General features: G+C 51.0%; 2 protein-coding genes and 1 pseudogene across 4 annotated transcripts in view; all 3 read left to right on the forward strand.

Moving 5' to 3' along the window:
• The window catches only part of LOC147340049 (melanoma-associated antigen B1-like), a 63,084-nt gene extending 50,038 nt beyond the window's left edge, over positions 1–13,046 (forward strand). For 2 of the 3 annotated variants that reach the window (XM_086388389.1, XM_086388388.1), the window contains exon 2: positions 11,476–13,046. In XM_086388389.1, the coding sequence (XP_086244515.1) occupies positions 11,534–12,544 (1,011 nt within the window). In that variant the 5' untranslated portion in view covers positions 11,476–11,533 and the 3' untranslated portion in view covers positions 12,545–13,046. Of the gene's footprint in view, positions 1–7,598; positions 7,736–11,475 lie in introns of those variants that run through there. The other variant, XM_086388390.1, reaches the window with a different exon arrangement.
• The window catches only part of LOC147340051 (melanoma-associated antigen B4-like), a 49,690-nt gene that overhangs the window by 21,762 nt on the left and 13,900 nt on the right, over positions 1–14,028 (forward strand).
• Positions 1,137–3,159, forward strand: LOC147340052 (polyhomeotic-like protein 2 pseudogene; annotated as a pseudogene).

Consider the following 14,028-nt stretch of genomic DNA (forward strand, 5'->3'; position numbering starts at 1 on the left):
GTGAATTCCCTGATGCAAGGGAGTGGTGGGCCTTGGGAAAATAGAAGTCCTTAAGTGGGAAGTAATTATAAGTTGTGTGCATGGCGGGCTGGATGAGGCTGTGGCAATCGTGACCAGGGACCAGGTTCTCACATGGTGGGCCGCATAGTTTAAAGACAAAGCCTGGGATGGGAAACTGCCCTTAACAGTTACAGGCACACTTCACTCTGTTGCATGTTATGTTACTGTATTTCACAGGTACTGCTTTTCTTTTCTTTGTTCTTTTTCTTTACCAAATTGAAAGTTTGTTAGTCAACCTTGCTTCCAGCAAGTCTTTCGGCTCCATGTTTCCAACATCGTTTGCTCACTTCATGTCTGTGTGTCACGTTTTCATATCTCTTGCAGTGTTCACACCCTCAGCAGCAAAAATAATGGACTCAGTGAAGGCTCAGATAATGGTTAGCATCTTTTTTCTTTCAGCAAAGAGGTGTTTGTATTTAAGATATCTATATTGTTCTGAGGCATAATGCTATTGCCCACTTAATAGCCTACAATATAGTGTAAACATAAGTTTTATGACAGCACTGGGAAACCAAAAGTTTGTTGTGACTCAATTTTGATATTGACTGTCCTTCAGGGGTTGGGAACCAAACTTGCAGGATTTTCTGGTTCTCCCTGTGCTTTGGGATTGTGAGTAAATCAGACAGAAATCGCGTGAACCTGGCGTGGAATGTATCCTGTAGCTCTTGTTCCGGTGCAGGCAAGCAATGTGCAGATTAGATGTTTTATTCACGTTGCCTTCTCTCCAGAGAGTTTCTGAGAAATCAGGGTGAGGTCTCCACGGCGGCTGCAACCCTAGAGCGCACGACGCGCAGGCGCACAATCCGCCGCCGATGGCACCTCTACCCTGGCCTCGCGCCCCTGTCGCCCTTTGTGGACGCCGGCTCGCCGGTGCAGTCGGATGCGCCGCGGCAGCCCTGGGCCCCGGTTCAGAGGCTTCTGGCAGAGAGGAGGCGGCCCGCCCGGCCAGGGACCCTGCGCGAGGTGGTGGCCGGCCGAGGGGCTGCGTAGTCCCCGCCTGGCCAGGCCCAACCGGGCCCTGAACAGAGACAAGGCGGGGCATTGTTGATGCACTGACGGACCTCAGCAGCCCTGGCATGACCTCAGGGAACGGAAACTCTGCCTCCAGCATCACTGGCACTGCCCCCAAGAATGGTGGGACGCTCATCTCTGCTGGTGGGGAATCTCAAGAAGTATGCACAGGGGTTCTTGCCTGAGAAACTTCCTCAGCAGGACCATACCACCACCACTGACTCAGAGATGGAGGAGCCCTATCTGCAAGAATCCAAAGAGGAGGGTACTCCCCTCAAACTCAAGTGTGAGCTCTGTGGCTGGGTGGACTTTGCCTACAAGTTTAAGCGTTCCAAGCACTTTTGTTCCATGGCTTGTGCAAAAAGGTACAACGTGGGGTGCACCAAACGAGTGGGGCTTTTCCACTCAGACCAGAGCAAGGTGCAAAAGGTGGGAGCCATGACCCACAACCGCCATCAGGCCAGCAAAGCCAATCTGCCAACACTTACCAAGGATACCAAGAAGCAGCCAACAGGCACCATACCCCTTTCAGTTACTGCTGCCCTGCAGCTAACACACAGCCAGGAAGACTCCAGCCGTTGCTCAGATAACTCAAGCTATGAGGAACCCTTGTCCCCCATCTCAGCCAGCTCGTCCACCTCCCGCCAGCAACAAGGCCTGCGGGACCTGGAGCTCCCTGACATGCACATGCGGGACCTGGCAGGCATGGGACGCCACTTCCTGTCAAGTGAGCCCACCAAGTGGAACGTGGACGATGTCTACGAATTCATCCGCTCTCTGCCAGGCTGCCAGGAAATCACAGAGGAGTTCCATGGCCAGGAGATCAATGGGCAAGCTCTGCTGCTGCTCAAGGAGGACCACCTGATGAGTGCCATAAACATCAAGCTGGGGCCCACCCTCAAGATCTACGTGTGCATCAGCATGCTCAAGGAGCAGGGCGGTGGAGGGAAGGGCCCCCCGCTGTGGGGCGTGGCTGGGGAGGAGGTCTCGGAACCTCCTTGGTGGCTCTCAGGGGCCTTTCTTTCTGTGGGAGGGGCAGAGAGGTAGGTGGCACAGAAGATGGGGCTTTATGCTTGTAAATATTTGATAGCACTGGCTTCCTCCAAAGTCCCACGACTCTAGCCCCGCTTCTCTTCCTCTCTTTCTGTCCCCCATTTTCCAGGGGGTATGTGGTCAGGGCTCCCAAGCTGAGTTGGGTCACTTCCCAGGGCAGCCGTCGGGCCTGGAGAGAGGCTTCGGAAGCCCTCGCCTGCCTTCTTCCTCTTCTTTCTCGGGGCCCAGATCGCTCTTCCGTTGCCAGCTTCTCCCACTTCAGCCTGTTACTGAAGCCGCCAGAAGGGTTCTCCCCCCTCACCCCTGCAGGTGGAGGGAGAGAAGCTGGGCCCGCTTTGGCCACACCTGCTAGTACAGCCACCTTAACGCTATGTGTGTGACTGTGTGGGAGCCTGGACTGACTGACGGGCCGAGAGCCCCCCTGGCATCTCCAGGTGTTTTGTAAGAAACAGCCACTTAGTGCTTTGTTCTGGACTCCACTCAGCCTCGGGATGGGGAATAGGAAAAAGCGCTGCCCCGGTGCAGAGGCAGGATCAAAAAGCGATGCAGGTTAGCAGGAGATTTTCCTTTCCAGATTATCGTGGTGTCTCTGCAGCCCTTTCCTTCACTGTTGACGCCCCCCGCCCAAACTGCCCTGCTGTGTCACAGACGGCATTAAGGAAGATGCCAGTGGGCTGGGCCAAGCTGCGCCTCCTGGTCTTGCCTGTCCACTCACCCTGAGAGCCCAGTGGTGGGGCCCAGAGAACGTCCAAGGGCGGAAGAGCTGGAGTGACCGCCGAGGTGAAGAAGGCAGCCTTCAGCCTCGGCTCCCACACTTCTTTGCCTCTGGAACTTGCTGGCAGCAGTGTGAGCTGCCGATGGAGGAGGCAGGGCAAGAAGGGCAAGGGCCGGCCTCTGACCTGCCCTGCACACTGCTTGCTCCCGGGGAAGAGTTGGAGTCTCCCCAGGGGAGGGTGGGTGCCCTTCTCAGTTCGTTCTATTCCCTACTCATACCCCCAGGCAGGGTTGGAAATGAAGGACTTTTTAAACCTTTAAAAAAAAAAAAAATACGTAAAATCCATCCCTTCTGTGCCTTTCTCCCCTGGGGATGCCTTTCTGTGATCCTGAAGAGCTATTTTTCACCTGCAGGGAGAGGGTAGGTCCCTGGGCTGGTAGGGGGACGACCACCTTAACTGGACAGCATATCCTCCACGCTTTGCGGTGTCATTTGAGGGCACACTCAGCCCCGGTTCAGATCCCACCTGTTCTTCATGGGTATTCCTTGGGAGTGCAAGGGTCCAGGGCCCCTTCAACTCTGAGCCTCCCCGACCCACCACTGCCGCTGGGGAGACAGGACGCTGTTCGTCAGCAATACCTGGCTCACCGGAGGCAGAGCCCAGAGCTCCCCACCCTCACACACACACCTGTGGTGCGTGCAGCTCCGTGTCCAGCACCACCCTTGGGGTAACTCTGCCTCACTCAACAGCTGAGCATTCTTTGAATGCTGGAATAGCAAACTGTTAGGAGTCTCTGCCTCAGGAGGCAATTGCCTAAGCCTCGAATAAAGAAGGGGCCTTCCAAACACAGGCTGCTTGTGCACTCAATTAGTCTGTAACAGAGGAGCCCAGGGAGACTGATTAGCAGAGACCTTTTAAGAACTAATACCCACATCTTGATGACAACTGCGGAAAACCTTTAAGATGTAACTACTTCCTGGAGGAAGAGGAGAAACAAACAACTGACTAGTTGACCACCCACAAGATGGAGCTAGGACTTGGGAGGTCTGGTCTGCAGAAGGTCGGGAATGGCTAGCCAGACCGGGGCCAGCATGGGACCCTGGGCTGAGGGGGAGTGGGGAATGTCCCCCAGGAAGATCCCCATATTGCCCACCCCACTCCAGGGCAGGGGAGCGGGCCACTGTGGCCCGTGCAGCTTGGCGAGTCCATGCTGGACCTCGACTTCCACTTTCTGGAGGACAAAGCCAGGCCCAGCCAGAGTCTGTCCTTGTATGTGAGGTGGGAGAGGGAGCTGAAACTCCTGAAAGAGGATAGGGTGGATCTGCAGGGCTGCCTGACACAGGTAAATACACCCCTGCTGTCTCTTCACTCTGGGTGGAAGGCCTCAGTCTGAAGGGTGCTTCCTTCAACATATATTCGCTCCTGATGTTCATGCCTTACATAGAATTTTGCAAAACTTTTGATCGTGACTGACAGTTTTTCCCCACACTCATATATGTACTGAGATGTATGTAACTGAAGCAAAACAGAATATTACCTACCCTGATGTATTAAAAAAAAAAAAAAAGAAATCAGGGTGACAGTCCTCTGAGGTGGGATGATGCCCAGAATCCGCTAGAATGGCACACTCTTTCCTTGCTGGGCATAACTGTCAGCTTTTAGGTTGTGAATATTTTTTAAATCTACAGTTCCTTCTCATTCACCCTCCCATAGCCCCTGGCAACCACCACTCTACTGTCTGTTTCTTTGACTTAGACCATTTTAGATTCCTCATGTAAAGGACATGCAGTATTTGTCCTTCTGTGTCTGGCTTATTTCACTGTACCATAATGTCCTCTAGATTTATCCACGCTGTCATGACTAGACAGGTTAGCTTCTTTTTAAGGCTGAATGATATTCCATTGTATGTATATTTTACTTATTTATCCATTCATCTGTCACTGGACAAGTAGGCAACTTCCCTGTCATGACTATTGTGAGTAGTGCTGCAGTGAACATGGGAGTGCAGAGCGCTCTTCAAGGTCCTGATTTCAGTTCCTGTGGATAGTAGTGGAATTGCGGAAAGTATTATGTGATATTTTTGATTTTTTGACGAACCCCTATACTGTTTTCCATACTGGCTGTACCAATTTACATTCCTACCAGCAGTGTTGAATGTGTATAGTTTACTAAGAAACTTGCAAACTGTCTTCCAAAGTGGTTCTCCCATTTTGCATCACCACCACCAAGGAATGAGAGTTCTTGTTGATTCATATCTTTACCAGCATTTGGTGTTTTCAGCCCTTTGGATGTTAGCCATTCTGAAAGGCATGTCATGGTATCTGCTTGTTTTTTTTTTAATTTGCAGTTCCATAATGGTATATGATGTGGAGCATCTTTTCATATGCTTGTTTGACATCTGTGTTTCTTCCTTGGTGATGTATCTATTCCTATCTTTTGTCCATTTTTTATTAGATGTTAGTTTTCTTCTTATGAATTTTAAGAATTCTTTGTATATTTTAGATTAGAGCTTTCATCAGATATATCTTTTGCAAATATTTTCTCCCAGACTATGGCTCATCTTGTTCTCTTGATGGTGTATTTTTACAGAGCAGAAGTTTAAAGAGAATGGAATCTAGCTTATCAATTATTTCTTTCACGGATCCCCATCACTTTTTTCTTTGATGATCTTTTGTTGATCGATTGATTTGCTATGTGGCACATGGGATCTTAATTCCCCAACCAGGGTTTGAACTGACACCCCTTGCACTGGAAGCACAGTTTTGTGTGTGTGTGTGTGTGTGTGTGTGTTGAGGAATAGCAAATTAACAATATTGTGACAGTTTCAGGTGGACAGTGAAAGGACTCAGCCATACATATGCACATGTCCACTCTCCCCCAAACTCCCTTCCCATCAATACTGCTACATAACACATAACCAAAATAATTAAGAGTGATAAATAAAGGAGACAAATAGATAATGCTCAGTAACCATATGGTAATCTGCATGTGCAAAATCAGATACCCTCAAGTGATCAAGGGCTTACAAGATTATCTGGTGCTATCCTTCTATGTAGAAAGTAAATATTTTATTATTTGTACTAAAAATATTTTTTTCAATTTATTCTTTGGCTGTGCTGGGTCTTAGTTGTGACACTCAGGACCTTTGCTGCCATGTCTGCAGGCTCTTTAGTTGTGGCATGTGAGATATTTAGTTGTGGCACATGAACTCTTGGTTGTGATATGTGGGATCCAGTTACCTGACCAGGGATTGAACCCAGGCCCCCTGCATTGGGAGCACAGAGTCTTAACCATTCAACCAACAACAGGAGGGTACTGAAAGTAAAGATTTTTAAACTGCCCTAAATCCGGCGGCTCAGATAGCAAAGAATCTGCCTGCAATGCAGGAGACCTGAGTTCAATCACTGGGTTGGGGAGATCCCCTGGAGGAGGGCAACCCACTCCAGTATTCTTGCCTGGAGAATCCCCATGGACACAGGAGCCTGGCAGGCTGCAGTCCATGGTGTTGTAAAGTGTCAGATATGACTGAGCAAATAAGCAGACACCCTAATCTGGCTGAAGAGAAGGAATATATCAGCTCTTTTTCTCTGACAGCATAACATCTTTCCCGAGTTCCTTGATTTCTGCTGCATGTTCCTAATCTTAGATTACTTTTGGGACCAAGACCTGTTTTCTCCAACATTGGCTAGAGGTTAACTGTTCAATGTCTGTAGGAATATGCATTTCCCAGGAAGCCTTTAATCAAGTGAAAGATGCTGATATGGGAACCTCCATGAAGGAGGGTTGAGGAGACAATCACTGCTGAATAGAGTGGTCATCCAAAGACTAAGAAGAGGAATATTAGATCAGTAGAAGGCAGAGACCCAGGTTGTAGTAGATGTAGTATGTTGAGCAAAAGGAATCCGAAAGGACTAGAGTTGCATCCCCACTGTCTGCTCTCAGAGGCCCTGATGGACTACGATCACATGAGCATCACCCTGACTTCCCACTTGGAATTCTCAGGAGACTAGGACCTTGATGTAAGACAATCAGCTTCATAAAAATAGAGAGTGGAGTTACAGGATTCGTCATGAGTCAGTGTGAGGACCTGAAAGTGAATGCATGGTGGCACACACTATAAAAGGAGGCCCTGGAAAATCGCTGATGCTGTGGTCCCCAGGAAGCGCTGGGCACAGATGTCAGGTTGATTTCAGTCTGGAAAGTCTCAGCGAGGTGAGGCCTTTGTCTAATAGGGTCTGCCTATTTCGCAGAGGGACGGACCTGAACCCAAGAAGGACCTCACATGCGATGCTGAGTGTTAGACAGGACCCCTGGAGAGGGAGCCAAACAGATTTCTGTAAATTCTTAGCCCTGAGAGACCCAGAAGAGCTACTTCTGAGTGGCCCCCTCATTTAACCTGTGTGATCTTAGGGAGGACAGGGCCTCCTCTAGCAGAATCGGACCCCAGATCTGCAGAGGGGGGCATCTTGACCATAACTGGACTTAAGGTGAGGACCATCAGTGCTAGTGAGAGGGTCTCTTCCCCTACGAAGGAGGCTCACAGAGTGGCGCCCCCTCCTGACAAGCAGAGATGCTCAGAGCAGCACCCTGACTCCCGACACTAGGGACTTGGGAAGGCGAGGGCTTCGTTTGGGAGCTGGAGGACTCGGGTTCATAGAAGGAGGTGTCCTGGGCTCTGATACACTGCACAAGGAGGACCCAGGGCTGGATGAATATTGAGCTACCGGGTTTCTGTAGCGCCCCGCCCCCACCTCCTGCCCCTGCCCCACCCCTAGGAGACCCCACGTACGAACGTATGCAGGGCTCTTCTTTTCCGCTTCCGAGGCGAGGAGCGCGACTGGTAGCTGCAGCGTCTGTTCAGCGGAGATTGTGTGCTGGACTCGTCCGGAGCCAAGGTGAGGACTTGAATGTAGCTGAAGTGAATTTCCCAACCCCTCCCTGTAAGAAAAGTGACCCAACCGCATCCCACCCCTGCAATCTGCAGTGTAACATGGCCTGTCCCGAGTTGCGGGCCGAGGGGCCATCTTGTTGCCACGTGGAGGGTCGGTGGCGGCTCGGGCGGCTTTGTTGAAAGAGGATGGACTCTTTATGCGTTGGAAGTGGTATTTGCCCTCAACAGGTGAAAAGATGGGGCTTTCAGTGCTCGCAGGTCTATCTCCTTCCAAAGTGGTGGCTGCACAGAAGCCATTCCTGCCACCAATGGCTGCAGTGCCGCACAGTAGTGGCCCCCAATCTTTTTGGCACTGGGGGACCGGTTTCTTGGAAGACAATTTTTGCATGGGGTGGGGTGCAGTGTGGGATGGGGTGTGATGCGGTGGACAAAGGAGGGTGGGGTGGCATGAGGGTAGGGTAGGGTAGGCTAAAGGGATGGTTTCAGGATGCTTCAAGCGCATTACATTGTTTACTTTATTTCTGTTATTATTACATCCCCTCCCGCTCAGATCATTAGGCATTAGAATGGGAAGGTTTGGACCCCTACCATAGGGGTCCAAATTACCATAGAGTAATTCAGGCTGAGAGAACCCGTCATTTTTGCATGGTGTGTGGGAGCTGGCGGGCGTTGTGGATAAGGGACGTTCAGGTAGAGAAAGGCCTTTATATAAAAGGATATGGACCTAGAGGGTATTATGTATGTTAAGTGAAATGAATCAGAGAAAACGAAGTACTATATGATTTCACTTCTGTGAGGAATCTGAAAAACAGAAACAATTGTAGAAGCAAGAGAGAAAAAACAGATGGTTGATGGGGGTTAGGGTTAGGGGGGTGGGGGAGAAGAGAAATAGGTGAGAAAGGTTAAGATGTAACTACCAGTTACATAATAAAAAGCAATGGGTGTGAAAGGTAAATAAATAAAGACATAGAATGATAGATAAGGTAACCCATTAGGCTTAGGGAGGAGTCTCAGCCTTAGAAGGAGTCAAGCTAGGACCTTCAGTGCTAGTCAGCAGGCTGGCATCCAAGCAGATTGCTGCACTAAGGAGCAGCCCCGCTCTCAGATCTGGGCATCCCCAAACAAGGTAGCTGGATATGGAGCCCCCAGCATCTCCTCTAGGCACTCAGGGAGGTGAGAGCTTTGCTCTGGGGCATGCAGACTCGGGTCAGCAGAGGGAAGACCCCAAACCCTACCCAAACTGGAGGCCAGAATCCTGAGTGAGGACTGAGGGAGCCCCTGACTCCAGAACTGGGGCAGGGGGTGGGGGTTGAGAGTGCTGCCATGGTGGTTAGCAGCATAGCCCCAAATCATTTTTGGTGGAATGTGTCTCACTCTGTCAGCTTGCGTCCGGGAAAGGTGAAGACCTTTCACAGGGTCTTGGGCTCAGGTCTGCAGAAGGCAGAGTCCCAGAAAGGATGCGGTGTCGAGGGAAGATCCATACACGGTAGAGATAGCCACATCTGATGCCCCCTCAGGTGTCAGCCCTGGGGGTCCCAGGGAAGAGCTGGCCAGTTCTGGTGCCCCTGACTTTTTCCTGTGGGGTCCGAGGGAGATGAGGGCCTTGGTTTCAGGTCTGCCTGCCCAGGTTAGGAGAAAACGAGGAGTCCTAGGCCGTGAGAGATGTTGAAGCACCAATTCTATGTGAGGAAGGAGACAACTGACTCCCCCAGAACAGAGGAGCCCACACAGAGTGCCACCTCTGCCGTCGCCCTGGGAAGCCGGGTTAGAGCTCTCAGGCAGAGATGCCCTCTCATTTTCTCCAAGGATGGTTTCAGGGACATTCAGGTTTGACGCTGATGGGTGAGGCCGCATTCAACATAGGGAGGAAGCCCGGTTCCTAAAAGGAGTCACAGTGGTAACACTGAATGAACATGCGAGAACCCCACCCAGAAGGAAGTGAACCACATAGTCACATCACTCCTCTCAGACCTGGGAGACCCAGCATGGGGATCAGATGACCCCCACTTGCTTCTGCCCAGAGCCTCGCAGGGAGGTGAGGAACCTCTTGATGGGGGTATGGGTTCAGGTCCGCCACTGGAGCATTTGCAGCTAGTACCAGGAGCCCAGAAGAGGACCTAAGAATTGAGGGACCATCCAGCTACCCCGTGACAACAGAGGGCAGTGCAGAATCTCTTCCTGACTGTCTGCATCAGGAGTCCACACACAGCTATAGCTAGACATCGGGAAAATGTCGCTGCTTTCTAGTGGGTCTCAGGGAGATGGGGGACTTAGTAGGAGGGGAGAGATCTCAAGAAGAGACAGAGATTTCCTGGTCTTGCCAGGAGTCACAGAGTCATGATAAGGACCCAGAGAGATGACTTAGATGAGCACCTACCCAAAGCAGTGGGGGCCTGCAAAGTCCCAGTCCCTGTCTGCCCTGGGGCACCTCAGGCAGAGATTGCCAGAGGTCACCCCTCACTTTCAGCCCCAGGAACTCAGGGAGATGTGGGCCTTGATCTGAGGCCAGAAAACTCAGTGTGGACTAAGGGAGGAACATAAATCACATCCAAGTGAGGACGAAAGGGGCCAGTGATGACAGAACAGTGAAGTCCCACAGAGTCCAGCCCCTGCTGCCATCCCAGGGAGGTCAGGGACAGGGATGACTAGAGGTGGCTCACACTTTCTTTCACCTTGGGAACCTCAGCGTGCTCAGGTCAGCAGAGGGAGAATTTCTAACATTTTCCAGGACTCACAGAGAAGATGCTGAGGACTATGGGAAACTCCCAGAATTCCTCGCACTGTCACTCCTTGGTGCCCCCAGGCATACATGGCGGGCAGATGTGTGCCTCACTCACAGCTAACAGGGAACTGAGCGTCTTAGTCTAATGAGTCAGCAGAGGAAGGAATCTTAGACTCTCCCCTAAGTAAAATCTGGGGACCTTGCATGAATAGCACCCATTACAGGGCCTCAACCTCCTGCTGCAGTTCTTCAGGCCCCAGAGACCGTGGGCGGTAGGGCCAGGTAAGGCCACCCTGGCTTTCCCCATTCGATCTTAGGGAGCTGTTGGCCTTGCTGTGAAGAAAGGTCCTCAAGCCAGGAGAGAAAGGAGCCCCCAGATCCTCCCAGGAGTCAAAGTGGGGACTGCAAATGAGGACTGAAGGTAGCACGCTCCCCCTTGCAGCTAATCAAACGAACACTAGAGTCTTGCCTGATCCTCCGCTGAGGCCCCTCATTTCTTTGTGTCATTTCTAAGGGAGATGAGGTTCTTCACCTGAAGGGGCAGCACCAGAGGCAGGAGGGAGGGGCCCACACCCTTGGTGTTGACAAGATGAGGACCCTGAATGGTGGAGAACTGAGTTCAGGACAGAGCAGGCCCCCAGAACTGCCAGTGCCATCCACCCCTACAGTGTCCACGACTTGGCTCCTTCTCATGGGTCCCAGGGAGCTTTGAGGTGTCGCCTTTCAAGCAGCACATGGCAGGGGTCCCGGCCCCACTAAGAGCTGATGTGACAGTTGTGTGTGTGAACGAAGGGACCCAGAAAGGGCCCCACTCCCAGGATCTTCTGTCATTGGAGGCAGCCACAGGCAGGCTGTGGCCTGAGGCTGGCACGCTCTCACTTCTTACACAGGGTTCTCAGGGGATAGGCTGACCAAGAACAAGAGGCCAGTGGTTCCTGGAGTAGGGCTCTCAAGGATACGGGCAGAGCAGCCTTATTCCCTCCATGCTGAAGGAGCTCATCCACTCATCTTCTCTTCTCCAGGTTCCAGCATCACCTACTTGCCTGCCTGCTTCCCTGCCAGCTGTGCCTGCTGATAGTCATGCCTCGGGGGCAGAAGAGCAAGCGCCGTGGGTGTGAGAAACGCCGCCTGGCACGCATGGAGACCAAGGATCTCGGGAATGCTCAGGCTGCTGCCACCCCCACCCCTACTTCTGGGAGTACGCCCCCAGGCTCCCCACCTGCCGGTGCGGGCCAGAAGCCTCAGGGAGCTGCAGCCACTAGCTCTCCTGTTGCAGGGGCTTTACACCCAAGATCTAAAGCACGTGGCAGGGGCCAAGTTGAGGAACGTGAAAATTCTTCCCGGGCCTCAACCTCTGCTAAGACCGCTCCTCTAGATCCTCTGACCGAGAAGGCAGGAGTGTTGGTCAATTTCCTGCTTGATCAGTTTAAGATGAAAGAGCCCATTAGGAAGATAGATATGCTGAAGCTTTTTCACAAAAGGTACAAGACACGCTTCCCCGAGATCCTCAGGAGAGCAGCTAAATGCATGGAGCTGTCATTTGGTCTTGAATTGAAGGAAGTCAAGCCGAATGGTTACTCCTACACCCTGGTCAGCAAGATAGGCCTCATCAGTGATGAGGTGCTGAGCAGCAGCTGTGAGGTGCCGAAGAATGGGCTTCTGATGCCTCTGCTGAATGTGATCTACGTGAATGGCAACCGCGCCTCTGAGGCTGATGTCTGGGAGTTCCTGAATGTTCTGGGCATCTATGATGGAAAGCAGCATGTAATCTTTGGGGATCCCAGGAAGCTCATCACGGAAGAGTGGGTGCAGCAGAATTACCTGGTGTATCGTCAGATTCCCGACAGCGATCCCCTGAGCTATGAGTTCCTATGGGGCTCAAGAGCCTACGCTGAAACCAGCAAGATGAAGGTGCTGGAGTTTTTGGCCAAGATCAGTAGTACCATCCCCAGTGCTTTCCCGTTCCATTATGCTGAAGCTTTGGGAGAAGAGAAGAGATCCCGAGGCAGATCTCTAGTTAGGTCTCGTGGTGCTGCCAGGGCCACTGCCCGCTCCAGGGTCCCACCCAGAGATCCGTCCAGTGCCCAGTGAGTTCTCAGGCGGCAGCTTCACTTTGTTTGACCAATACTGCCAACCTTGCAAGAAGTGAGAGGCTAAAGTAGGGCTGGAAATGTCAATACGTATCTTCTTTGTGTTCCTGTTTTACACTATTACCTTTCAAACGTTGTTTCATTTCCTAGCATGTTTGTTTAGATTCAGAATCCAAATTTACGAATGACATGGATCACAGATTTGTTGTTGTCTGTCAGATCTAAGAGTAAGAGTTTTGGTACTGTGTAGTGTAATTCAGAAAATCCTTCATCTTTGGGGATCCAGAACAAGATAACATAGCTTTGGAATAGTAATTTTCTTGGAAATGTGGAAGAATGTTGTAGTTTTAAAACAGATGAAAATCAAGTAAGCTGTAGTCAAGTTTTGATTTATGTTATTCACCTTTGTCTCTCTCTCTATAACATTCAGTAGTACCCTTAGCGATATATTTAGATGTTGTTAGCTTATTCAAGAATGCTGATAAAAACAATAAGAAACTACATTCCTTGCTTGGTGGCTCCTTTATTCCCATCTTTACTTGAGCATCTGCTCTTCAGAAGGTTCTGTGCTGGTGGGGGTGATGCAAAGATAAAGGAGACCCTGTACCTGCCTGTAGATGTCTTGTGTATATGAGCAGTGATTCCATAAGGAAGGTGGTGTGATGATCTAAGACAAGTGACAAAAATCAGGGAGGATGCTGGGGAGGGAGTTGGGATGAGAGCAGTGAGGTATAAATTCTCTCAGCCTTTATTCTCTTAAACCAAAACTTTGAGGTTTGGTATTTTGGCCAAGGTCAATGGTAACATCCCCAGTGCCTTCCTACCCGATTATGAAAAGGCTCTGAGAGAGGATGACGAGAGAGCCCGAGTTGCAGTCAGGGTTTATAGTCCTGCCAAGGCCAGTGTGTGCTCCAAAGTCACGTCTAGCAGTCCCTCCAGCCCCTAGTCAGGTCTGAGGCAACTATTTCACTGCGTTCGACCAACACTCCCAGCCTTTTAAGTTGTGAGAGGCTAAGGTGGGGCTGGAAAGCTAATCATAATATACATCTTCTTTGTCTTCCTGTTCCTTCCTGGGAGGTCATTTTAAGTTGGCTGCGTGGTGGGCTGGATGAACCTGTGATAATGGTGAGCCGGGCCCAGATCCCCAGATTGTGGGCCTCAAAGTTGGGAGGCTGAGACTGAAATGAGAAGCTTCCCTGAACAGTTACCCTGAGATTGTGAGTCAACCAGAGGGAATCTCCACCTGGGGGAAAGAACAGAAGGTGTCCAGTGCTCCTGCCCCAGTGCAGGTGAACACAGTCCACAAACCAGGTGTTTGATGCATATTACTCTCTCCTTTGTGATGGGATGTTGAGATGTCACTGTGCTGGCACTCTGGGCCCTGAAGGGAAGGAGCCCCAGCACACTCCAAACATGAGGGTATCTCGAGTGTAATCTAGTAGACCTCCTGAGCGGGGCTAGATTTTAGTGGTGGTGAAATACATG

The sequence above is a fragment of the Bos grunniens genome, chromosome X, assembly GCF_055505025.1.
Source record: "Bos grunniens cultivar Pamir isolate PY7600 chromosome X, Bosgru_T2T1.0, whole genome shotgun sequence".
NCBI classification, from domain to species: domain Eukaryota; kingdom Metazoa; phylum Chordata; class Mammalia; order Artiodactyla; family Bovidae; genus Bos; species Bos grunniens.